At 46.6% G+C, this 26,316-nt stretch overlaps 2 protein-coding genes and 1 pseudogene across 24 annotated transcripts in view; 2 read left to right on the top strand and 1 right to left on the bottom strand.

Annotated features, from left to right (window-relative positions):
• Nucleotides 1-18,155, top strand: part of NUPR2 (nuclear protein 2, transcriptional regulator) — a 145,846-nt gene extending 127,691 nt beyond the window's left edge. For 9 of the 23 annotated variants that reach the window (XR_013415308.1, XR_013415312.1, XR_013415327.1 and 6 more), the window contains 2 exons: nucleotides 5,768-5,840; nucleotides 8,177-8,314. Coding sequence is in view for 2 of the 23 variants with exons in the window: in XM_077996715.1 (XP_077852841.1) it covers nucleotides 10,135-10,428 (294 nt within the window). In the remaining 21 variants the exon portion in view is untranslated. Of the gene's footprint in view, nucleotides 1-4,060; nucleotides 4,183-5,767; nucleotides 5,945-8,176; nucleotides 10,435-11,527 lie in introns of those variants that run through there. The other 14 variants (XR_013415313.1, XR_013415317.1, XR_013415318.1 and 11 more) reach the window with 6 other exon arrangements.
• Nucleotides 18,156-19,932: 1,777 nt separating this feature from the next.
• CHCHD2 (coiled-coil-helix-coiled-coil-helix domain containing 2) lies at nucleotides 19,933-25,397 on the top strand. Its single transcript, NM_001198739.1, is given in 4 exon segments — nucleotides 19,933-20,054; nucleotides 21,642-21,891; nucleotides 23,376-23,520; nucleotides 25,111-25,397. Coding segments are annotated over 4 exon segments (456 nt in total). The 5' UTR covers nucleotides 19,933-20,004; the 3' UTR covers nucleotides 25,122-25,397.
• An 827-nt stretch (nucleotides 25,398-26,224) lies between these two features.
• Nucleotides 26,225-26,316, bottom strand: LOC114677286 (small nucleolar RNA U13; annotated as a pseudogene).

The raw sequence follows: 26,316 nt of genomic DNA, 5'->3' as shown, positions 1-26,316 counted from the left end.
TTGTTTAAATATAGTTTGTATTTACCAAAGCATAGGACATTGTATCATCTCATAGTAATTAGTTAGTTGGCTCAAAATTAGTGCTAATGACTTAGTAATTCTATAATTTCTCTTAGCTTTAAAACCTTCTTTATTTCAGAACTATTTCACCTCTTGGTTTTTGTTTTTGCTGTGTATCACTGCCTGCCAGCTGCTAATCTCTTAACTCCCAGTGGATCATGTGTCCTGTGAAGGGACTGAACGAGATATTAGTGGCAAATTATGTTGATGATTTGTATTTTGAATAGATCATTAAGCTTGTATACATTTTGAAAATGGTATTTTAATATTTTACTGTGTCACAGTCACAATGATTGGATATCTGTTGAATTTATATGTACATTAAGTTGTTATATGTTTATGTTCTTTAGCATTCTAACTTGCAACCGTATATCTGTTAAGTGGTTTTTTTTGTTTTTTGTTTTTTTGTTTCTTGTTGTTGTTCAAGATCAGACTCTGATTCATTGAGCCATCTGTTTGATGCCAAGTTAAGTGGCCCAGGCTCTGTGTAGGGGGTGAGGTTGAAGCAGGAAAAAGGGTAATGAGGGGCAAGAGTGCCAAGAATAGGTTGGAATACCTGGGGGTTCTCTGAGGCTCCCCAAGTTTTCCTGGCCCTGGCCAGCTGTGTTGCTGACCTGGGCATCTGATGAGCCTGCAAGGGTGACTCCCGAGAGGTGGGTGGTCCAGGGGCTAGGGCAGGAACTTTGGAGTCACGCTGTTGGCTTTGAATCTAGATTCCTACACTTGGTAGCTGTGACCTCTCCATGCCTCAGTGACCTGGAGAACTGAACTCTGTCTGAGCCAGGTTCCATCCAGGCACTGCGGATCTATCCCGAGGGAAACTGCCTCAGGTTGCTCACTGTTCACTGCCAGCCTTATGCGATAGATCATTAAGTCTCAAGGGCTTTCCCAAGCAGATCCTTGTCTCCTTCAAGGCTCTCATAATCCAGTGGAGGAGGCAAAACTCATCTGCCTCTGTCCCTCTGGGCGCATCTCATGCCAGGTGCATCTGTGGACACGGGCCGTGCTCCTGGGCTTCCAAAGTTGGAGAATGTTGCCAGGCTCAGGTGGGTACATCAGAGCAGCTGCTGCCCTCCGGACACAGTAACAAAAAACACTCTTGGCCTGCCGGGCGCAGTGGCTCATGCCTGTAATCCCAGCACTTTGGGAAGCCAAGGCGGGCAGATCACCTGAGGTCAGGAGTTCGAAACCAGCCTGACCAACATAGGAAACCCTGTCTCCAGTAAAAATACAAAAATTAGCTAGGTGTGGTGTCAGGCGCCTGTGATCCCAGCTATTCAGGAGGCTGAGGCAGAAGAATCGCTTGAATCAGGGAGGCAAAGCTTGCAGTGAGCCGAGATCATGTCACTGCCCTCCAGCCTGGGCGACAGAGTGAGACTCTGTCTCAAAAAAACAAAAAACAAACAAACAAACAAACAAAACACTCTGGGCCTGGAGCCCTGGTCTGGGGCATTGGGTGAGGCTCTTGCACTTCTCTGAGCCTGTTTCCCCATATGGAAAGTGCACTGATTCTATCTCCCTGTGGGCACTGACAGCTCAGTGTTAGTTTGAGAGCCGGCATCTGGGGTTTGGTCTATAATTCCCCTTTAGCCCCAGAGCTGGGGGGATCCAGGGACTTTGTCAGGATACCCTAGGCATCAGGCTAGCTTCCTGCCCCTGGCTTGGGCTCAGCATCTGAAGTAGTCTGGGCAGCAGGTGGTCCTGGTGGGGGTTGGGGCTTTTCCCCAGACTGAGGTCACACCCAGAGCCAGAAATCTTGGTGCCTGCTCTGGGCTAAGAATGCTCCTGGCCCCCAGGGTGCAGGTAACTGCCCACCTTACCTGGTTTCTGCCTTCCAGGGCCAATCTTCAGACTTCGGGACTTCTCAGCCCACCCCACCTCCCTCTCTGGCCAGCCTTGAACCCTTGTGGGTCCAGCACATTTTCCAGGCTGTCTCCTGGTTGTCCTTCTGCCTCGAGGCCTGGCTCATGCTGCTCCCCCTCCCACTCACCAAGACCCGCAAGGACCACTCCACACCCAGCTCAGCCCCATCCCCTCAGATAGTCCTTTCTCTTTCCTCAGGTGGCCAGGTGCATATCTTGGTGTGAGGACCTTCACTGCACCTGGGAATGCCTACTGGTCACCTCGGTGACAGAGACCAAGGCATTTACTCATTTACTTGATATGACTGCCCTGGTTCACTGTCTACATGGCCAGGGAAGAAGTCAGTAATAGGCTTTTCACTTGCTGCAAGGACCAGTTCTCCTGGCCCCACGGTCTAGGGATGGAGGACGCTACAGGAGACGTACCCCTCCCTTCCCAGCTGAGGACTGTGGGTCATCTCACAGGGTGATTTCACAGTCCCCACATGCCCCACCCCCTCAGCTCTGCAAATACCAAGCAGCACAGCCTGCCTAGGGGACAGTGGGCTCAGGAGTGCCCAGATAGTCCCCAGAATGCCCTTGGCAGGCCCCTCACCTAGCTGCCCCCACAGCTCTGTAGCAAGAGTTCTAATCTTTTTTGAGTGTGGAGCCTGCTGAGAGTAAGAGCTGTGGACCGTTTTCCCAGAAACGCATGTGCACGCTCTCAAAACAAAACCTTACATTGTTTCAGGGGTCTCAACCTTTCTAAGGGCCCAGTCATTGTACCCCTGGACCTGAGGGTGAGAAACCTTGCCTCAGTTCTTCCCCAGTTGATCAACCCAGGAGTAAAGGGAGGAGAGGCCGGAAAGCAGAACCCATGGGAAGAGACCCCTCCTGGAGTTGGAGGCCCACTCCCTCCTGGCCTGCCTGTCCTCTGTCCAGAACTGCTCCCTGCTCTGCCCCACTCCTGGGGCCATGGCTATAGGGGTCTGCGTTCTGATACGGGCCCCAGCGGCAACCCTGGGCACAAAGTGGGCAGACTCGCCTGGAGGGGATCAGAGTAACATGGCAGGAAGTGAGGGGGAAAGCCACCCTGGAACCGCGCCTCTCTGCCCCCTGACGTCACTGGGTGCACTCCTCCCTCCGCTCACTCAGGCAGTGGCATGAGTTCCATTGGAACGCTGTCCTGCTCCCTCTGCTGCCTCTTTCTAGTCTTGGGGCTACCATAATACTTTCCCTTCCCCAGCCCTGCCAACCCGGTGGGACATTGGGCTTCCCTCTCACAGGGCCCTGGGGACAGGCCCGTCCTGTATCATACCCACAGGGAGACCGTTTTTCTCTCCAGGGCCTGGGGAGCAGCCAGGTTCCATGAGTGAAACGCAGATCTGAATCATACCAAGCTGGGGTTGGGGTCCACACTCCTCTACTGAGAAGGAGCTAGGGATTCCAGCTAGGTGAGAGGGAGAGTGGGCAGAGCCAGACCAGACCAGGACTGATCCCCTGGAAAAAGCCTGCCATCAAAGGCCTTGGCGAGTGCTGGGTGCGGTGGCTCACTCCTGTAATCCCAGCTGAGACAGGTGGATCACTTGAGGTGAGGAGTTCGAGTCCAGACTGGGCGACATCACAAAACCCCATCTCCTCTAGGCATGCTACACTCCTGTAATCCCAGCTACGCGGGAGGCTGAGGCAAGAGAATCGCTTGAACTGGGGAGGCAGAGGTTGAAGTGAGCTGAGATCTTGCCACTGCACTCCATTCTGAGAGACAGAGTGAGAGTGAAACTGTGTAACGAAAATGGCCTTGCCAGAGGGGCCGGCCCAGCAGTGCCTTCCCTTGGGTTTCTCCTGGGTAGGCCTCTGCATGAGGAGATGCTTCTTTCTGCCTGTTCACGGCCCACAGCAAAGGAAAGTCTGCTTCTAGGGGTTGGGTGGAAGACAGCTGACAGAACTGGAAACCTTCTTCCGATCGGTTGTTTTTTGCTTTTTTTTTTTTTAAAGACAGATTCTCCCTCTGTCACCCAGGCTGGAGTGCAGTGGTGCAATCTCGGCTCACTGCAACCTTCACCCCCGGGGTTCAAGCAATTCCCATGTCTCAGCCTCCTGAGCAGCTGAGATTACAGGCATGTGCCACCATGCCCGGCTAATTTTTGTATTCTTTGCAGAGGCAGGGTTTCACCATGTTGGCCAGGCTGGTCTCAAACTCCTGACCTCAAGTCATCTGCCCACCTTGGCCTCAGAAAGTGCTGGGATTACAGGCATGAGCCACCACTCCCCGCCCCTTCAGGTGGGTTTTGAGGCTTCACTACAATACTAGTTTCTAGTTGCTGCTGCAACAAATTACCACACACTTAGTTGCTTAAAACAACACAGATGTATTCCCTTAGAGTTCTGAAGGTCAGAATTCTAGTCAGTCCCACTGAGTCAAGGTGGGAGCAGGTTTGGTGCCTTACAAGGCTCTCCGGGAGAATCCATTTCCTGGCCCTGGGGGCGCCTTCACTCCTCAGCTTTTGCTGCCCTTTTTGAATGACTCGTGTTTCCTGCTTCCATCACTACACCTCCCACCCTCTCCATCACCTGCTTTTCTCTTATAAGGATCCTGGTGAGTACATCAACCCTGCAGGGACAAGCTGGGATAATCCTCCCGGCCAAAGATTCTTAACTCCATTATATCTGCAAAGCTCCTTTTGCCATATAAGGTCATGTTCACCGATTCCTGGGATTGGGATATGGACATTTTGGGGGGTCACTATCAGCCTACTACAGCTAGGCTTCAAAACTATTACACCCTCCTGGTGTTTCAGTGATTGGGATTGGGAGAAAAAGTGTTGGAGTTGGGATTTTTTTGCTTTTGCTTTGGGGACCCTCTTTTTTTCTTTGAGACAGACTCTCGCTCTGTCGCCAGGCTGGAGTGTGGTGGCGCGATCTTGGCTCACTGTAACTTCCGCCTCCAGGGTTCACGCCATTCTCCTGCCTCAGCCTCCTGAGTAGCTGGGACTACAACTGTGTGCCACCATGCCTGGCTAATTTTTTGTATAAATTTTTAGTAGAGACGGGGTTTCACCAGGTTGACCAGGATGGTCTAGATATTTTGACCTCGTGATCCACCTGCCTCGGCCTCCCATAGTCCCAGGCATGAGCCACCACACTCAGCCAGGGTCCCTCTTAAACTTGTATTTTTAAGGTCTGGGTCACTCTAAACCTTTTTTTTTCCCTTTCTTTCTTTTTTGAGACGGAGTCTTACTCTGTCACCCAGGCTGGCAGTGGGGTGCGGTCTCGACTCACTGCAATGTTCGCCTCCTGGGTTCAAGTGATTCTCCTGCCTCAGCCTCCTGAGTAGCTGGGACTACAGGCACCTGCCACCACGCCCGGCTCACTTTTGTATTTTTGGTAGAGATGGGGACGGGGGCGGGGGTGGGGTTGGAGGAGGGGGTTTTCTTCTCTGTTGCCCTGAGCCCAAAGCAATCTGCCCACCCTTGCTCCCAAAGTGCTAGGATTACAGGCCTGCACCACCATACCCGACCACTGTAAAGTCTTATTTCCACACAGCTAAGACATGTTTTAGGAAGTTTGCTAACAGACCCCTGGAGACCTCCTCATTGTGGCCTCCCTGTTGTCGTGTTTAATTTGATTCATCTTCTCTGCCCTTCTGCTTTTCAGAAATTAAAAGGCTTTTAGAGATACTAAACTTTAAAACTTCTCTTACAGTCTCCTATTAAACTAATTCTAAGAACCACCAAAAAAGGGAAAAAATTTTTCAAAAGCAGTAAAATGATATGGATTGTTAGGATGTAAAATATAGGAAATAAGTCATTATATGTTAGTGCTGCTCTGACATAGGGAAGTATTATTGAGAGTCAACTTTTGCTCAGTTTTCAGAGAAATGGAATAATCATATCGCTGATCTTCGTAAACAAGTTGAAGAATTGTCTGAAAGAAAATGTGGTATGTCTAAACTGGAAAAGTCCTGTAATCCTTTGTTCATGAGCATTTACACAGTGGAGTTACTGTTCGTTATGGGGGTACCGTGGACAAGACCAGGGCTGCTGGTGAATCATGCCATCCTTACACGTCTCTCCTTGTAAGGTGCTTTGTAGTGTCTAAATATTAGAAACATTCTTTCTTTCTAGATTACTGCAAAGCTAAGGAAAAGTTGTATTTCTTTAATTATCATTATCATTTCTTTTAAACTTTCAGCGTGGATATTGGGGATTTACTTACATATTTATTGCAAAGCCCTGGATCTTAGGGATTTAATAGAATTTTTTTATACTGCTTCTCTTAATCTGCTTTGTTAAATTTGGTATTCACCAAGATACCCCTATTGTCTCTACTTTTATCTTTTTTTTTTTTTTTTTTTTTTTTGAGACAGAGTCTCGCACCGTTGCCCAGGCTGCAGTGCAATGGTGCGATCTCAGCTCACTGCAACTTCTGCCTCTCGGGATCAACCCATTCTCCTGCCTCAGCCTCCTGAGTAGCTGGGATTACAGGTGCCCGCCACCACGCCTAGCTAATTTTTTTTTGTAGTTTTTAGTAGAGACAGGGTTTCACTATGTTGGCCAGGCTGGTCTCAAACTCCTGACCTCATGATACACCTGCCTTGGCCTCCCAAAGTGCTGGGATTACAGGTGTGAGCCACCATGCCCGGCCTCTACTTTTATCTTGATGTATCACCAAACTGATGTTAGATTTCAAATTCTTCTTTGCCTTATGCTATTCTATCCTGAACCCACCTTTATATGACGATGAAAGAAATTAGCGGCCGGGCGCGGTGGCTCAAGCCTGTAATCCCAGCACTTTGGGAGGCCGAGACGGGCGGAGGTCTCAAGATCAAGACCATCCTGGCTAACACAGTGAAACCCCGTCTCTACTAAAAAATACAAAAAACTAGCCAGGCGAGGTGGCGGGCGCCTGTAGTCCCAGCTACTCGGGAGGCTGAGGCAGGAGAATGGCATGAACCCGGGAGGCGGAGCTTGCAGTGAGCTGAGATCCGACCACTGCACTCCAGCCTGGGTGACAGAGCGAGACTCCGTCTCAAAAAAAAAAAAAAATTAGCAATATGTTATTATCTATCTGTTGGTATATATCAAATGCTCACCTAAAAATAGCAACAGCCAGTGAAAAACATCATGTGCTTTGGTGTTTTTATTTGGATGACTATTTACTTTGCAATCTAGCAAGCTATAATATTGTATGATATGCAGAATTTTAACTGAATTGCTTTAAATGAACATTTAAACATGATAAACCATATTGATGGTATTTATGTTAATATACTTGAACATTTTTTCTTCATTATGAGTAATACAACATATCCCTCAATGAAAATCTAGAATTAGAGTAAATTTGCTAATGAATTCAATAACATTTCCATAATATTTTTAGTTATGTGCTTAAGGTTCTGTTAGTGTTTCTCCCACGTTTTAATAGCTTATGCCTTTTTTGCCTTTGTTTTTTTATTGGTTCATTTTAAAGCAAAAACCTCACAACATGTGCTCCCTAGAAGCACTGTAACCTAATGGTAAGATCATAGGCTCTGGGGACACAGGCTGGCCACATGTCTTCTCCTGTCAGAGCCTTAGTATCCTCTTGTAGTCACAAGAACTGAAGATCTATCCTGAAGATTTGATAAAATCTATCCTGAAGATTTGATAAGATAGTAAAGTAGTAAAGAAGATAGTAAAAGTGCTTCGCATAATATCGGGCATATAAATACATAATAAATGCTTCCTGACCTCAGGTGATCCTCCCACCTTGGCCTCCCAAAGTGCTGGGATTACAGGCGTGAGCCACCACGCCCAACCAAGAAATTCTTATGTAAAAAGAGGCTGGGCTCAGTGCCTCACAACTATAATCCTAGCACTTTGGGAGGTCAGGGCGGGTGGATCACTTGAGGTCAGAAGTTTGAGACCAGCATGGGCAACATGATGAAACCCCATCTCTACTAAAAAAAAAAAAAAAAAAAAATTAGCCAGGTGTGGTGGTGGGCGCCTATAATCCCAGCTTCTCGGGAGGCTGAGGCAGGAGAATCACTTGAACCTAAGAGGCGGGCATTGCAGTGAGCCAAGATCATGCCACTGTACTCCAGCCTGGGCGACAACAGCAAGACTCCATCTCAAAAAAAAAAAATAGACTCCATCTCAAACAAAAACAAAACACAAATGTGGTATTGCAATTAAAACAATTACTATGTTAAAGACAGTTTCATAGAAAATAAAAGACCACTCAGATACACTAAGCTGTCTTTTTAGACAGATATAATTGTTATTCTTATTTTACAGCTTAAGAAACAGGCTCAGAGAATGTTATTTGATTGGACCGTGTTGCATCTCTGGACACTGCAGCTGAGGTCAGACTTCGTGTGTAACTCCACTAGCCTACCAAGGTGCCTCTCATAAAAGTAAGAAATGTAAATTTGGCCTAATATACGAAGTTGCCACGGCAGCACTGGGTCAGTTCTACATACACTACTTCTATGTTCATCAAGGGAAACCTTACAGGAAAGTGAAAATGTTTCTAGAAGGTGATTGGACACCAGCACATTTGCTTGTTGCCTTTGGGCTCTTCTTCTAAGGCCAACAGTGACCTGAAATTATTGACTGACTATTCCAGTCAACTGGAGAAAATGGTACCAAGGTCGCCAGCATCAGACAAATTCACTTGAGGACCTATCTATGTACTTTGAAAGACAAAACTGCTTGTGAAGGATACTGTATTTCAGAAAAACAGAATCATATTAACAACTAATAACACTGTAAAATGCTGATGTGTTGAATGCTACTTTAGAAAAACATGTTCAAATCTAGGGGAAAAATTTCCAACAGAAAACTACGTATCAGTTATCTAGCTAGCTATCTAGAGACATGGTCTCATTCTATTGCTTGGGATGGAGAGCAGTGGGATGATCATAGCTCACTGCAGCCTTGAGTTCCTGGCCTCAAGTGATCCTCCTGCCTCAGCCTCCTAAGTAGCTGGGGCCACAGGTGGACACAGGTACACCTGGCTTTTTTTGTCTGTCTGTTTTGTAGAGACAAGGTTTCACTACATTGCCCAGGCTGGTCTCAAACTCTGGAGTCTCGCTCTGTCGCCCAGGCTGGGATGCAGTGGCGCAACCTCAGCTCACTGCAACCTCTACCTCCCCAGTGTAAGCAATTCTCCCGTCTCAGCTTCCTGAGTACCTGGGATTACAGGCATGTGCCACCACACACAGCTAATTTTTGCATTTTTTGTAGAGACCAGGTTTCACCACATGGGCCAGGATGGTCTCGAACTCCTGACCTCAGGTGATCCACCGGCCTTGGCCTCCCAAAGTACTGGGATTACAGGCGTGAGCCACCACACTTTCTTATGTTATTAAATAGCCTAACCCAGGAAGGGTGTGGTGGCTCACAGCTATAATCCCAACAACTCTAAAGGCCAAGGTGAGAAGATCGCTTGAACCCAGGAGTTCGAAACCGGCCTGGGCAACATAGCGAGACCCCTGTCTCTACAAAAAAATACAAAAATTAGGCCAGGCGTGCACCACTTCCGGCTAATTTTTGTATCATTTGTAGGGACGGGGTTTCATCATGTTGCCCAGGCCGGTCTCGAACTCCTAAGCCCAAGCCATCCATCCTCCTGCCTCGGCCTCTGACAATGCTGGGATTACAGGGCCCAGCCAGCTTCATGTTTTCTTTAAGCAGTCCCTCCCTGTTGCACACTTGGATAGTTTTCTTTTTTATTTTTTTAGACAGAATTTACCTCAGTCTCGCAGACTGCAGTGCTGTGGTGGGATCATAGCTCACTGAAGCCTTGAACCTTGGGGTTCAAACAGCTGGGGGGCTGAGGTGGGACTTCAGAGATGGGATCGCCCCGTGTTGCCCAGGCTGCTCTTGATCGCCTGGCCTGAAGGGATCCTCCCGCCTCTGCCGCGCATGAACATAGTTTCCTATTTTTGACCAACATAAACCCTGTGCTGAGTTGGAGTTTGTCAACTACCCTTCTCCAGCAACCTACGGGACCTGACGGGGATGTCCGGGTTACCGGGCTCCACTCCAAGGAAAAGACAGCCCTGCTCTAGGCACTGTACCGCCACTGTGACGTCCTCGAAGGTCTGCCTCTATGACGCCGCCGAAGGCACCCCCGCTTCACAAGCGGAGCCCATCGGAACTCGAGGCGGGGGCTGCTGGGTCTTCCAGGAGCGCCCAGACACGGGCGCGTGGCCACGGGTGGCCACAGGTGGCCACAGGCGCTGGGCAGGATGGCAGCGGCCACAGAGCGGACCCTTCCACGTCTGCAGGCTCTGGCCCGGCAGCCACCACCCATAAGCAATGAGGAGGAGCTTTATGACTGCCTGGACTACTACTACCTGCGCGACTTCCCTGCCTCAGGGGCCGGGCGCAGCAAGGGCCGCACTCGGCGCGAGCAGGCGCTGCGCACCAACCGGCCTGCACCTGGCGGGCACGAGCGCAAGGTCCTGCAGAAGCTCCTCAATGGCCAGCGCAAGCGCCGCCAGCGCCAGCTGCAGACCTGGCTGCGCACTCGCCCCACCTGAGCCTGGGTAAGGGCGCCCAACACCTCCCCCAACCAGGGCCCGGGGACCCTGGTAGCGTCCCCCCATCGCGCGACGCTACTCGCCCTAGGCAGAATCGGCTGCCTCTGAGGGAGCTGCATTAGGGAACTGCACCCGCCAGCTTGGCCTCTGACGGCCGTTGCAATAGCATTAAAGCCTTTGGAACTTCGGAGGTGGATAGAAGGGGCTAGGAAATGAAGACAACATCTTTTTAAAAATATAAGCGATTGATAGCTGGGTGCGGTGGCTCACGCCTGTAATCCCAACACTTTGGGAAGCCGAGGCGGGCGGATCACGAGGTTAGGGGATCGAGACCATCCTGGCCAACATGATGAAACCCCATCTCTACTAAAATATATATTTAAAAAGCCGGGCATTGTGGCGCGCGCCTGTAGTCCCAGCGACTTGGGAGGTTGAGGCACGGGAATCGCTTGAACCCGGGAGGTGGAGGTTGCAGTTAGCCGAGATTGCGCCACTGCACTCCAGCCGGGCGACAGAGAGAAACTCCGTCCAAAAAAAAAAAAAAAATATATATATATATATACACACACACACACACACACACACACACATATATACATATATATATGTGTGCGATCGAGCCCGGGAGGTTGAGGTTTCAGTGAGCCAAGATTGCACCACTGCTCTCCAGCCTGGGTGACAGAGGGAGACCCTGTCTCTAAAAAAAAAATATGCAAGTAAGAGCTTTTCTTCCGGTGCTCATGCTCAGACTGAAGAAAGTAATTGGGCTGGGCCCAGTGGCTCAGGCCTGTAATACCAGCACTTTGGGAGGCCCAGGCCTGCGGATCGCTTTAGCTCAGGAGTTCCAGACTGGCCTGGTCAACATGGTGAAACCACGTTGCTACAGAAATACAAAAAATTATCTGGGCGTAGTAGTGCGTGCTTGTAGTCCCCTACTTGCATGGCTGAGGCGGCAGGATTGCTTGAATCCAGGCGGTTGAGGCTGCAGTGAGCCATGATTGCCCCACTTCACTCCAGTCTGGGTGACAGTGAGACCCTGTGTCAAAAAAAGAAAAACAAAAAAAGTAACTGATCTGTGTTTTTGTCTGATTTCCTACAGGATACCGAAGGACCTGTTCAAAGTATTTTCTGTAACTCCAACTGTAACTTGTTTCTGAGGAGGAGAGAATCCATGTTTGGTCAACAGAACTTTTCCCTGTCACTTAAGTTTACTGCTTCCATATCTTTTCCTTACTTGATTGTTAATTAAGTAGTGTCCAAGTAGATTAGCCTTTTGAGGGTTAATTAATTAAAAGAGAGCAGCAAGAATGGCATTTTAACTCTCCTGGTTTTTTTTCAGTTACTATGGTAACTCTTTTCAAGTCCACAAATGATTTGTTCTTATTTGTAAAGAAAAGGTCACAAAGATAAGCAGAGAGAGACCAAAGATAGGAATATGTGTAAGATTTCTACCTAAATGTAGTTTAGGAGTACACTAAGTAGTTCACTCCTGTAATCCCAGCACTTTGGGAGGCCGAGGCAGCCAGATCGCCTGAGGTCAGGAGTTCAAGACCAACCTGGCAAACATGGCAAAACCCCATCTCTACTAAAAATACAAAAATTAGCCAGACGTGGTGGTGGGTGCCTGTATCCCAGCTACTCGGGGGCCTGAGTCAGGAGAATTGTTTGAACCTGGGAGGCCAAGGTTGCAGCGAGCCAAGATCATGCCACTATGCTACAGCCTGGGCGACAGAGCAAGACTACATCTCAAAAAAAAAAAAAAAAGATTTCTACCTAAAAATGTCATAGACTACTCTGAAGGTTAATATTTGCATATTAAAACGTATATTGCATGGCGTGCCAATCTCAAATAATCAAAAGGGTCAGAATCTAAAGGGAGTTTATTCATGCACAGAGTTTTAGGAGGGCCACCTGGGAAGCACAGATACAGAAGAGTGGAAGTCAGTGGTCCGAGGCTTAGAAGTTTGGGATCACTTACAAAGTTTAGAGAAGCTTAGCCAAATTAAAGCATCTCTCCGTTTAAGGGTTAATACATAGTTAATCTGATTAGTCCAGGTGGTCTTTCTTTCACTCTGTCACCCAGGCTGGAGTGCAGGGGCACCATAGCAGCTCACTACAGCCTCAACCTCTCAGGCTCAAGCCATCCTCCCACCTCAGCATCCCTAGTAGCTGGGACTACAGGCGCACACCAACACACCCAATTAATTTTTGTATTTTTTGTAGAGACGGGGTTTTGCCACATTGCCTAGGCCATTCTCAAACTCCTGGGCTCAAGAGATCCACTTACCTCAGCCTCTCAAAGTGCTGGGATTACAGGCATGAGTGACTGCACCCAGATGAGGTGGTCTTTTTTCCGGGAAAGGTGTGTTTAACCTTTCACACTGAATATGTAAGTCATGGGGTCTTTTGTGCCATCTGGTGTGAGTTAGGTACAGAACAATAAAGGAGGCAGTTAATCTCTAACAAAGATGAGTGATTGGAAGGCGAGGAGGTCTAGTCTCTGCTCTCTCATAGTCATTTACAGTATGAAAATAAGGAAAGAATAAATTATAATTTAAGAACCAGAAGTTACAAACATGCTATGCAACTCAATCAGGGTGTAACTTCCCCCTTGGTGTGCTAAATTTATATGGGGTCCTGAAACTTTTTTTTATAGTTGCTAGGTTCTCCACACTATTGATCCCACAACAATTCTTCGAGGTAGATGCTGCTATCCACATTTTTTTTTTTTTTTTTTTTTGAGACAGTGTCTTGCTCTGTCATCCAAGCTGGAGTGCAGTGGCATGATCTTGGCTCACTGCAACCTCTGCTTCCTGGTTTCAAGCAATCCTCCAGACTCAGCCTCCCAAGTGGCTGGGATTACAGGTGCCCACAACCATGCCTGGCTAAGTTTTGTATTTTTCATAAAGACCAAGTTTCACCTTGTTGGCCAGGCTGGTCTCAAACTCCTGACCTCAGATGATCTACCCACCTCAGCCTCCCAAAGTGCTGGGATTACAGGCATGAACTACTGTGCCCAGCCCACATTTTAGAAAAGAGATTCTAAGGCACAGAGAGTTCAAGTACCTTTCCAAAGATGACACAGCTAATTAGATAGCAGACCAGGTAGCCTGACCCCAGGACTTTTGCCCTTGGCCTCTATACTACTTTGTTGAGCACAGCAGTAAATATTTCATATATAGTTTTATCCAGAATTGTCCTGTTGGTTGTGGTAAACCATGTTTTGTTGTTCTGAGACGGGAGCAAGCTCTGTTGCCTAGGCTTCTGGTGTGCAGTGGCACAAGCACCAGCCTCAACCTCTTGGGCCCAGACAATCCATTTCCGCCTCCCAAAGCACTGGGATTACAGGAATGAGCCATCATGCCTGGCCTCACACTAAACTTTTACAGGCAATTCACTTCCTTCAAACTATCGATAAGGAAATGATTCTGTTCTGTTTTGTGTTTACATATTTTTTGTTTGTTCGTTTGTTTGTAGAGACAGGGTCTTGCTCTGTTGCCCAGGCTGGAGTGTGGTGGTGCAATCATGGCTCACTTCAGCCTCGACCTCCCAGGCTCAGGCAATCCTTCCGCCTCAGCGTGCCAAGTAGTTGGGACTACAAGTGCATGCTACCATGCTTGGCTAACTTTTGTATTTTTTGTAGAGACAGGTTTTCACCATGTTGCCCAGGCTGGTCTTAAACTCCTGGGCTCAGCCATCCTCCACCCTCAGCCTCCCAAAGTGCTGGGATTACAGGCATGAGCCACTGTGCCTAGCTGATGCTGTTCTTTTCAACTGCATTTGTTGGTTTTTTATGTTTGGGTTTTTCTTTGTTTTTTTTGTTTTTTTTTTTTTTTTTTGAGATGGGGTCTCCCTCTGTCTCCCAGGCTGGAGTGCAGTAGTGCAATATCTGTTCACAGCAGGCTGGTCTCAAACTCCTGACCTCAGATGATTTTCCCGCCTCTATACCCCAAAGTGCTGGGATTACAAGTGTGATCAACTGCACCTGGTGATTTTGCTCATTTAGATACTAGAACATTTTAATTTTAAAAAATGAGCTGGAGTGCAGTGGCATGATGGCTCACTGCAACCTCTGCCTACCGGGTTCAAGTGATTCTCCTGCCTCAGCCTCCCAAGTAGCTGGGACTACAGGCGCGTGCCACCACACCCAGGTAATTTTTGTATTTTTAATAGAGATGGGGTTTCACCATGTTGGCCAGTATAATCTTGATCTCTTAAACTTGTGATATGCCCGCCTCGGCCTCCCAAAGTGCTGGGATTACAGGCATGAGCCACCGCCCCTGGCCAAAAACACATTTTTTTTAGACAGAGTCTCACTCTGTCCCGCAGGCTAGAGTACAGTTGCACAGTCACAGCTCACTGCAACCTCAACTTCCTGGACTCAAGTGATTCTCCCATCATAGTCTCCCAAGTATCTGAGACCACAAGTACACGCCACCATACCCACCTAACTTTTTTGTATTTTGTAGAGGAGGGGTTTTGCCATGTTGCCCAGGCTGGTCTCAAACTCCTGGGCTCAAGCGATCTTCCAGACTCAGCCTCCCAAAGTGCTGGGATTACAGGCATGAGACACTGTGCCTGGCCTTTTTAATTAAATTTAAATTATAAATGCGGTCACTGTAGGAAATATGTGTATTATCTACTGCTATGTAACAAACTACTCCAAACCTAGTGACTTAAAATAAATACTTAGGGCCGGGCCCAGTGGCTCATGCCTATAATCCCAACACTTTGGGAGGCTGAGGTGGGCAGATGACTTGAGTCCAAGAGTTCAAGACCAGGCTGGGCAACAGCGTGAGACTCCATCTCTACAGAAAATGCAAAAATTAGCCAGGTGTGGTGGTGCACACCTGTGGTCCCAGCTACTCAGGAGGCTGAGTCAGGAGAATCACTTAACCCCGGGAGGCAGAGGTTGCAGTGAGCCAAGATCACACCACCGTACTCCAGCCTGGGTGACAGAGTGAGACTCTGTCTCAAAAATAAACAAATATAAAAAAATACTTAGGATCTCCATTTCGTGGGTCAGGAATTATGGAGTGGCATAGCTGGGTCATTTGGTCTCAGGGTGTCTCATGACATTGCAGTCAAGCTGTCTACTAAGACTGCAGTCACCTAAAGCCTGTTTCCAAGGTGGCTCACTTATGTGACTGCTGACCTGAGGGCTCAGTTTCTGTCACATGAGCCTCTCTACAGGCTGCTTAGCTGTCATGGTGTGACAGCTGGCTTTCCCAAGTGAGTAATCAAACAGTGAACAAGGAGGAAGCCACAGTACCTTTTATGATGTAGTTTGCAAAGTTGCAAACCATCACTTTTGCTTTTACTATCTGTCAGAAGGGAATTAGGCAACCCAGCCCACACTCAAGGGGACAGGGACTGGGCTCCACCTTTTGAAGAGAGTATCAAATAATTTGTGGACATATTTTAAACTACCATGCTATGTTTAATTATTGCAAATATGGTCACTGTAGAAAAACTGGAAAATAGGGACAAGCAAAAAAAAAAAAAATCACTTACAATTCCATGACTCAATGGATAACATTATTAGTTGGGTATATATAATTCCAATATTCAAAATATATATTTACTTTCTCAAAATATAAATACACTGTGTACTATCATGTAATCTGCTCTTTCACGCAATGTATGTATTGTAAAAATTCCTTTCATGTCAAATATTCTTTCCTAATTTTTTTTTTTCTTGAGACGGAGTTTCCTTCTTGTCGCCCAGGCTGGAGTGCAATGGTGCAATCTCAGCTTACTGCAACCTCTACCTCCTGGGTTCAAGCAATTCTCCTGCCTTAGCCTCCCAAGTAGCTGGGATTACAAGCATGAGCCACCACACCCAGCTAATTTTTTGTATTTTTAGTAGAGATGGGGTTTCACCATGTTGGCCAGGCTAGTCTCAAACTCCTGACCTCAAGTGATCTGCCCACCTTGGCTCCCCAAAGGGCTGGGATTACAGATTTGAGCCACTGTGCCCAGCCCCTCATAACATTTTTTCATGGCTGCATACATTTCATCATATGTATATATCGTAACTTATTTAACGAATTCTATTATAGGACACTTAGGTTGTTTACAAGTTTTCCCTGTTTTATACATTTTGTTAAATGAACATCCCTACAACACATTTATTGGTATAATCATGACAGTTTCTTAAATTCCTAGAAGTAAAATTTCTGGAACACAGTTTGCATAATTTTAAAACTTCAAATGCCTGTTACCTAATTCGAGCAGAAGGTTTACTACAATATTCAAGAGTCCATTCAGCCAATGTCATATCTATGATAACACCTGCAAAAGTTCAAATATTGGTAACTATAAGTAAATTTGTTGAGAGTGACTGAAATCACCATGGAATGAGAAGTTGCTATAGAAATTTTACTAAAGAGTGAACTGGCCAGGCGCAGTGGCTCACACTTGTAATTCTAGCACTTTGGGAGGCCGCGACAGGTGGATCACTTGAGGTCAGGAGTTTGAGACCAGCCTAACCAACATGGTGAAACCCCATCTCTACTAAAAATACAAAATTAGTCGGGTATGCTGGTGCACACCTGTAATCCCAGCTACTTGGGAGGCTGAGGCAGGAGAATTGCTTGAACCTGTGAGGCAGAGGTTGTAGCAAGCCAAGATCGCACCTGGGCAACAAGAGTGAAACTCCATCTCAAAAAAACAGAGTGAACTTCACACATCTGTCTCAGCAAACTATAAATGATATGTAGCAGAATTCTGGTATTTTCAATTCTGAGTTTTTTGTTCTTTGTTTTAATTAACTTTTTCTTAATTTGTTTTTTGGATAGAATACATTAACTGCTTCAAAATCCAAAAGCTACTGAATGCCCCTACCCCCACCACAGACACCCAGTCCCACTGCCTAAAGGCAACCAGTGTTATCAACTTCAGATATTTTATGCATATACAATATGATCTTTTTGTTCTGTTTTACACGAATAATAGCACACTGTACTCAATTCTGTCCCTTGCTTTTTTATCACTTGTAGTTTATTTTGGAAATCATTTCATATTAATATACAGAGAAGATTCCTCATTCTTTTTTTATAGTTGCCTATTGTGTGAATATGCCTTTTTTTTTTTTTTTTGAGATGGAGTCTCACTCTGTCGTCCAGGCTGGAGTGCAGTGGTGCAATCTTGGCTCACTGCAACCTCTGCCTCCCAGGATCATGCCATTTTCCTGCCTCAGCCTCCCAAGTAGCTGGGACTACAGGCACGTGCCCCCACGCCTGGCTAATTTTTGTATTTTTACTAGAGACAGGTTTCACCATGTTAGCCAGGATGGTCTCGATCTGTTGACCTCGTGATCCGCCTGCCTCGGCCTCCCAAAGAGCTAGGATTACAGGCGTGAGCCACCGCACCTGGCCTGCCATTATTTTTTTAACCAATTTTCTATTGGCAGGAATTTGGGTTTTCTCAATCCCTTACCAACACAAAATAACCTTGTATGAACATCTAATATTCTTTCAATTTAGGAATGAATGACTTAGCCACGTTTGAGTAAAATGGTGTCTGTTCTGGTCTGGATTCCTTTCTGTCTTGAATTGTCCAAAGTTCTCACTCTAAACTCTTGTGCCAGGATGTATCCTATGTAAGACTCATTTTCTTCATCTCTGCTTATGAATTATCTAAAAGCAAGTAAAAAGTCATATTATTTGTAAAGCATTCATTCCTTTAAGAAGTTATGTAATAATAAAGCTTTGTTTTTTACAAAAGGTTTTTGTATTATTCGCCCTTTTTTTGTTCGAACGATCTTTTAATTTTTTTTATTTCAATAGTTTTGGGGGAACAGGTGGTGTTTGGTTACATAGAAAAGTTATTTAGTGGTGATTCTGAGGTTTTGATACACCCATCACCCGAGCAGTGTTCACCGTACTGAACAGTGTAGTCTTTTATCCCTTATCCCCCTAGCACATCCCTCCAAATCCCCAGAGCGCATTATATCATTCTTTTGCCTTTGCATCCTCATAGCTTAGCTCCCACATTATTCACCCTTTAGTTTCAAGTACATTCTGCTGTTGCTGGGACATGGGAAGGCTGTTTTAAAACTCCACTTCCTCTGGTGGAAGGGAGAAATTTCTGATTGACATCAAGCAGAAATGGGGGTTCCATCTCTGCTTCCTCTCCTCAATAAACCTCACTGCCAACTGCAAGGGACTTTCTCATGAGCCCATTATGAAATGCCACTAGTCAAATTTCCCCTTACTTTAGCGATGCTTAATGTAACTGCTGAAAGCATTTCAGGCTGGGCCTGGTGGCTCATGCCTGTAATCCTAGCACTTGGAGGCCGAGGTGGGTGGATCACCTGAGATCAAGAGTTCGAGACCAGCCTGACCAACATGGTGAAACCCCGTTTCCACTAAAATAAAAAATTAGCCAGGGGTGTTGACGTGCGCCTATAATTCCAACTACTCCGAAGGCTGAGGCAGAATCGCTTGAATCCGGGAGGCGGAGGCTGCAGTGAGTCGAGAACGCGCCACTGCACTCCAGCCTGGGAGACAGAGTGAGACTACATTTCAAAAGAAAAAAAAAAGAAAAAAAGCATTTCACACCAAGTATCACTAAAGCACAGATCCTTGGGGCCTTTGCAATTGCTGTTCTCTCTTCCTGTAACGTTCTTATCCTTCATAAACACATGGCTTGCTTCCCCCAACCTCTTCAAGACCTCGGTTCAAATGACCCCCGCCTTGCATAACCTCTTAATTTCCAGTCTCCTTCCTCGCTTTTCATGTCACCACCACCTGATTTACATAGGTGTTTGTGTCTCCCCTCCGTGAAACTTAACTTCGTGAAGGTAGAATCTTACCTGATTTGGTGAAGTATCTCCAGAACCTAGCTAGCCACTCAGTAAATTTTTGTTGAATTTACCAGTGTATGGTTACTATCCCAATTCTGGACGCAAATTCTGTAATACATACGAAAAGGAACTGAAAATAAATAGTAACACATAAATGTAAAACATTATTGCTGCCTGAATTAAACTTTTGCTGACTGGATCCACAGACAAGAAATACCAAATAGAACTAACTCAACTCTCGATTCTTGGCGAAAACGATTTCTTTCATTCAGTTCATACTACGCGTCCACATTGTGCCTCCAAAAATATTTGCCCTTATAACTGAATGCTCACAAAGGCTAAGCAATCTGCCCAAGGTCCCCTGGCAATCCAGCCACAGATGTGAGGCACTCTTAAGGTTGGATTTAATACAAATGTTTGAAGGAAGCAGCGATGGTTCAGCTGCGCTAGGAAGCAAAATGCTAAGCGGTCTGATGCGAGGACCGGAGGACAAGGTTTGCGGACCAACCACAGGAACTTCCAGGTTTTAAAGATCTTGGCGCCAAGTTCATGACGTCGGTCGCGAAGGACGAGGCGTCCCCGTGACGTCCTCCTCTTCCAGTGACCTTCAGGCCGCGGAGACGTCGGAGAACGGAAGTCCTCTGCCTGTGTGCTGGTTGGCTGCGCATTAAGGCCAGCTCCGCCTCCCGTCTTCCGGTCTTCTCAGAAGTCGCTTAGCTCTTCGCGGGTTGTTACAGGTCCAGAGGCCGAGCCGTCGAGTACCTAGGATGCCGCGTGGAAGCCGAAGCCGCACCTCCCGCATGGCCCCTCCGGCCAGGTGAGACCATCGCGGGGTTTGAGACCAAAGCGTGGCCGTCAGGACCCTACTGGGGCAATGACGCAGAGGGAGGCCACGGGCGGGGGCGAACCAAGGCCGGCTGCGGCGTGGGCTGGCCTCGGCCAGGCGGGGGTAGATGGAGCGTAAAACGTGTGTTAGGGGAGTGTGGGGAGGGAATTCACTTACAGAAAAAGCTTCCTATCCAAACAACGGGAAAGGCATAACGTTATGGCCAGGTGCTAGGAAGGCATAACCTTTGACCTAGCCTGATTTGGGGGAAAAGAACACCCAAGGAAATGATCCGGAAATGGTCAGAGGGAGCGTGATACATATGGAGATTTTTAAATACATGCAGGACATAATTAGTCTTTTGTTATTTAAGAAGGGGGTCTCAAAATTGTTGAAAGCATCTGAACGTTGAACAGATGAGGAATAGTTGAAGTTGCTTTTGGTATAATAGTTCAGACGAGTCACTTTCGCCAGTCTTGTTTTCTAATGTGTAAAATGAAGGAATTGGACTAGATTATTTCCCCAGTTGACCATCTTTAGGTCTTAATTAGAATATTTATTTATATTTTGAGTCAGAGGCTAACTGTAACTCAGGCTGTAGTGAGTGACGTAATCATGGCTAACTGCAGCCTTGACTTCCTGGGCTCAAGCTATTCTCTCACCTCAGCCTCCAGAGTAGCTGGAACTACAGGCGTGCGCCACCTGTGCACCACACCTGGCGACTTTATTCTATTTTATATTTTAGTAGAGACAGGGTCTCATTATGTGGCTCTGGCTGGTCTCAAAGTCCTGGCCTCAAATGATCCTTTCGCCTCCACTTCCCTAATCACTGGGATTACAGACAAGAGCCACCACTCCCCAGCCTGTTTTTAGTTACTCGATCCCTCAATAAAATGTAAACTCCATGAATGCAGAGATTTTTGTCTGTTGTTCACAGTTTTATTACCAGCGCCTTGTAGTTAACCTAATACTTGAATGAATGAATTCTGTAAGAATCTTTCTAACTTTTAATAGTCTATATTTCTTATGACATATTGGATATGTCTTTAAAGATACTGTGGGCTATGTGAATACATGGAAATGGTTGCAAAAAAGCAGGAAAAACTAGTTTGTCCTAGGCTATTACTGTTACAAGAAAAGATTAAAGTGGCCGGGGGTGGTGGCTCACGCCTGTAATCCCAACACTTCCGGAGGCCCAGGCAGGTGGATCACTTGAGGTCAGGAGTTTGAGACCAGTCTGGCTAACATGGTAAAACTCCATTTCTACTAAAAATACAAAAAATTAGCCGGACGTGGTGGCGGGTGCCTGTATCCCAGCTACTTGGAAGGCTGAGGCAAGAGAATCGCTTGAGTCTGGGAGGCAGAGGTTGCAATGAGCTGAGATTGAGCCATTGCACTCCAGCCTGGGAAACAAGAGCGAAGCTCTGTCTCCAAAAAAAAAAAAATTGAAGAGATAAAATGATGTAAATAATTTGAAATGAAAATCTTGAGGTCCATTTTAATATGTAAGTTAAGTTGACAATTTCCAAAACTGGTTGGAATTGGGAATTTGATATGTTTTGTTATTTTCTTTCATAGCCGGGCACCTCAGATGAGAGCTGCACCCAGGCCGGCACCTGTCGCTCAGCCACCAGCAGCGGCACCCCCATCTGCAGTTGGCTCTTCTGCTGCTGCACCCCGGCAGCCAGGTCTGATGGCCCAGATGGCAACCACTGCAGCTGGCGTGGCTGTGGGCTCTGCTGTGGGACACACACTGGGTCATGCCATTACTGGGGGCTTCAGTGGAGGAAGTAATGCTGAGCCTGCGAGTCCTGACATCACTTACCAGGTGGGAATTTAGGCAGCATTTCCCTTCCATGGGTGGATTTTATGAGAAAACCCAGATGTTTGTAAGTTCCTTATGTGTAGGACTTGTCTTTGATTTTAGAACCCACTGTGCTGTTAATAGACAATGGGTTTTAGAGCCACATTTGGTCGTTGAGTTATTGCCTTAGGCCAGCACCAACAAGTACTGTACGAATTGTACTACTTCCCAAGGAGTAGACTTGTAACAGTCCACTTGACTCACTGTAAAAACAACCACTTTTCCCTTTGAATATTTCATCCCAGAGACACTTCTTACTAACCCTGTCTTGATTTTAGTTAACGAATCAAAAATCTTGCGTAGTTCTGTGCTCTTTTACCTGATATTTGCCATTACCCATCTTTCTGATGTGTATGGGTTTTCTAGTCTAATGAGCATAGGTGTATATGCTCTTGTATTTCTGGTGTGCTTGAAACTGCTCCATCCATTTTTCTATAATACTGCCATTTTTCCTCTCTGAAGCTTCACAAGATAACAATTCTTGTTTATTTGCATCTTTATGAATCTTTCTAGTTATAACTGGAATTTTGTTAAAGCTGTTGGCTCTCTGCTTTTAAATATTTTCACTTTTGACTGGGCACAGAGACTTATGCCTATAATCCCAGCACATTGGGAGGCTGAAGTGAGGGGATTGCTTGCCAGAAGTTTGAGACCAGGTTAGGCAAGATAGCGCGACCCTATCTTTACTAAAAATATTTATTTAATTTTTTCTTTTTTGGAGGTGGAGTCGTGCTCTGTCACCCAGGCTCCACCTCCCGGGTTCAAGCGATTCTCCTGCCTCAGCCTCCCGAGTAGCTGGATTACATTTTTGTATTTTTAGTTGAGACGGGGTTTCACCATATGGGCCAGGCTGGTCTCGAACTCGTGACCTCAAGTGATTCACCCTCCTCGGCCTCGCCTCCCAAAGTGTTGGAATTACAGGTGTGAGCCACCACGTTCGGCCTAAAATATTTTTTAAGTAAATGAAGATTTAAATGTTTTCACTTTCCGGCCGGGCGCGGTGGCTCAAGCCTGTAATCCTAGCACTTTGGGAGGCCAAGACGGGCGGATCACGAGGTCACAAGATCAAGACCATCCTGGCTAACACGGTGAAACCCCGTCTCTACTAAAAAATACAAAAAACTAGCCGGGCGAGGTGGCAGGCGCCTGTAGTCCCAACTACTTGGGAGGCTGAGGCAGGAGAATGGCGTGAACCCGGGAGGCAGAGAGCTTGCAGTGAGCTGAGATCCCGCCACTGCACTCCAGCCTGGGCGACAGAGCGAGACTCCCATGTCAAAAAAAATAAAAAAATAAATGTTTTCACTTTCCATGTTAATAGATGGAAACTTTAATTTGCATCTGGTGCTAGTTCCATTTTCCGTTAACCTCAAAGAGGATGGATACTCTTTATTGTCTAGGCGTACGTATGATTTTCTTTCTCAGCAATGTTGAATGTTTTGCCTTCACAGGAGCCACAGGGAACCCAGCTGGCACAGCAGCAGCAGCCTTGCTTCTATGAGATCAAACAGTTTCTGGAGTGTGCCCAGAACCAGGGTGACATCAAGCTCTGTGAGGGTTTCAATGAGGTGCTGAAACAGTGCCGACTTGCAAACGGTAGGTGACTTGTCCAATTTACATCTGCTTAATTCACAGTGGAATTCCTGGATCCTGTAAAACTTAGGGGGGGGAATCTATGTTTAATAAATTAATAAATTAGACAAGACTTTGTTGAAATTTCTCTAGAATTAACTCCTAACAACTGGGCCAGAGGTTTCTAGTCATTTTTGTTAGTCATTTTCTGAGTTTTCTTCTTCCTTTAGAAGGTATAGGCCAGGCGCAGTGGCTCACACTTGTAATCCCAGCACTTTGGGAAGCCAAGATGGGTGGATCACTTGATGTCGGGAGTTTGAGACTAGCATCGCCAACATGGCAAAACCCTGTCTGTACTAAATATACAAAAATTAGCCGGGCGCGGTGGCTCACGCCTGTAATCCCAGCACTTTGGGAGGCCGAGGCGGGCGGATCACAAGGTCAGGAGATCGAGACCATGGTGAAACCCCGTCTCTACTAAAAATACAAAAAATTAGCCGGGCGCGGTTGTGGGCGCCTGTAGTCCCAGCTACTCGGGAGGCTGAGGCAGGAGAATGGCGTGAACCCGGGAGGCGGAGCTTGCAGTGAGCCGAGATCGCGCCACTGCACTCCAGCCTGGGCGACAGAGCGAGACTCCGTCTCAAAAAAAAAAAAAAAAAAAAAAAAAAAATTAGCTGGGTGTGGTGGCAGGCACCTGTAATCCCAGCTACTCAGGAGGCTGAGGCAGGAGAATCCCTTAAACCCAGGAGGCAGAGGTTGCAGTGAGCCGAGATCTCGCCACTGCACTCCAGCCTGGGCAACAGTACGAGACTCCGTCTCAAATTTAAAAGAAAAAAAAGAAGAAGGTATAAATCAGTATGCCAGATCTTACTGTGATTACTGGATGTGAGTGACTTCCTATCTTTTTTTTTTTTTTTTTTGAGACGGAGTCTCACGCTGTTGCCCAGGCTGGAGTGCAGTGGCGCGATCTCGGCTCACTGCAAGCTCCGCCTCCCGGGTTCCCGCCATTCTCCTGCCTCAGCCTCCTGAGTAGCTGGGACTACAGGCGCCCGCCACCACGCCCGGCTAATTTTTTGTATTTTTAGTAGAGACGGGGTTTCACTGTGGTCTCGATCTCCTGACCTTGTGATCCGCCCGCCTCGGCCTCCCAAAGTGCTGGGATTACAGGCTTGAGCCACCGCGCCCGGCCGACTTCCTATCTTTAAGGCCGTGGATATAAAATTAGATTCTGTTGTCACCAGAATCCGGGAATAGACGAAAAGACTGATACCTGGTATCTGTACCTCATTGAGTGAAAGGAGTTAATTAAGTTCCTCAGGGGAACTCTTGAGATTGAGGGTGTGTTGTTAGTCGTAGGATGCCTTCAGTAGCTTACAAACAAAACCATAAACTTGGTGGAAACTCTGGAAGGTCAAGGTGGGAGGATTGCTTGAGTCTAGGAGTTCGAGACCAGCCTAGGCAACATAGCAAGACATCATCTCTATTTTTTATCCAAAAAAAACAAAAAAGGCCATAGCCTTGGCCTTTTGTCGCTGCTTTCATAATTTGGAAGTCTTCTGTTTTGTTGAGTATATGAAGCCAGCACTCTTCTAACTTAATCTTTTCTGTTTGCAGGATTGGCCTAATCAAGAAGTTCAACCTGGAGAGATGGAAAATCAGCTCTCATACCTTAAGTTAATTTAGTGTAAAAATAGAATTGATAGTGAAGGTATAAAGTGTAACCATCAGTTAAACCTCTCCTGTCATTCCTAGCTTCCTTGCTTCAGAACTGAAATGGAAGGGGGTGTGTTCCTACTCTGTAGAATTTGGGACTGGGCAAAATGTGTTACCTCCTTAAACTAGCTGTTATGATTTTATTCTTTGTGAGTTAATTAGAATAAAGTCATTTTCTTCCAAGATGTGGTTCATTTAGTCTATTGTCTCTGGTTATGAAATTAGCATCCTCAGCCAGGCGCGGTGGCTCACACCTGTAATTCTAGCACTTTGGGAGGCCAAGATGGGGGATCATGAGGTCAGGAGATCGAGACCATCCTGGCTAACACGGTGAAACCCCGTCCCTACTAAAAATACAAGAAATTAACCAGGTATGGTGGCAGGCACCTGTAGTCCCAGCTACTCTGGAGGCTGAGGCAGGAGAATGGCGTGAACCCAAGAGGTGGAGCTTGCAGTGAGCCAAGATCGCGCCACTGCACTCCAGCCTGGGCAACAGCGTGAGACTCCGTCTCAAAAAAAAAAAAAAAGAAAAAAAAATTACATTGTTTTAATCAGGTGAATGATAAAGGAAACAGGACTAGGTCTATTTGGGGTCGGTTCCCTGTGGCCAGGTCAGCACTGCATGTCACTATTCCTCTACTGTTTCCAAGCAAGCTTGTGCAACCCACCTTTTGTTCTGTTTTCTTTTGCTTTAGGCTTTTAGCAGCCTGGAGTCATGGTTCTTAGTTTCTGTCTCTAGTGATAAGTGGAAAAGAGGGATGAGGAAGGGACTTTACTGGCCCTAACCATAAACTGTAACTAAACCGGTGACTGTATTCTCTCCCTTCTCCCTTGGACGCCCAGATTGAAGATAAAAAAGCATTCTTAATATGTGCAGTTCCCCTGAAGGTGCATTTCCTCTGCTTAAGGTGTTGTAGCCGCCTCCTCTTAAAACACTCAGGCTGCCATCCCCCACTCCGTGCTAGGGAAGAACTTTAAGGGGATGGAATTCAGTTTGGAATAGGCCGCTTTTTCATGTCAGATGGGTAATGTGTCAATGTAACCAGTTTTGAGGGAGGCACACTTCATCTATGAGCGTGAAAACCCAGTCATCAACTACAAAAGGAT

This window comes from Macaca mulatta, chromosome 3 (assembly GCF_049350105.2).
Source record: "Macaca mulatta isolate MMU2019108-1 chromosome 3, T2T-MMU8v2.0, whole genome shotgun sequence".
NCBI classification, from domain to species: domain Eukaryota; kingdom Metazoa; phylum Chordata; class Mammalia; order Primates; family Cercopithecidae; genus Macaca; species Macaca mulatta.
The sequence above is the reverse complement of the archived record's forward strand: the minus strand, read 5'-3'. Positions and strand labels throughout refer to the sequence as shown.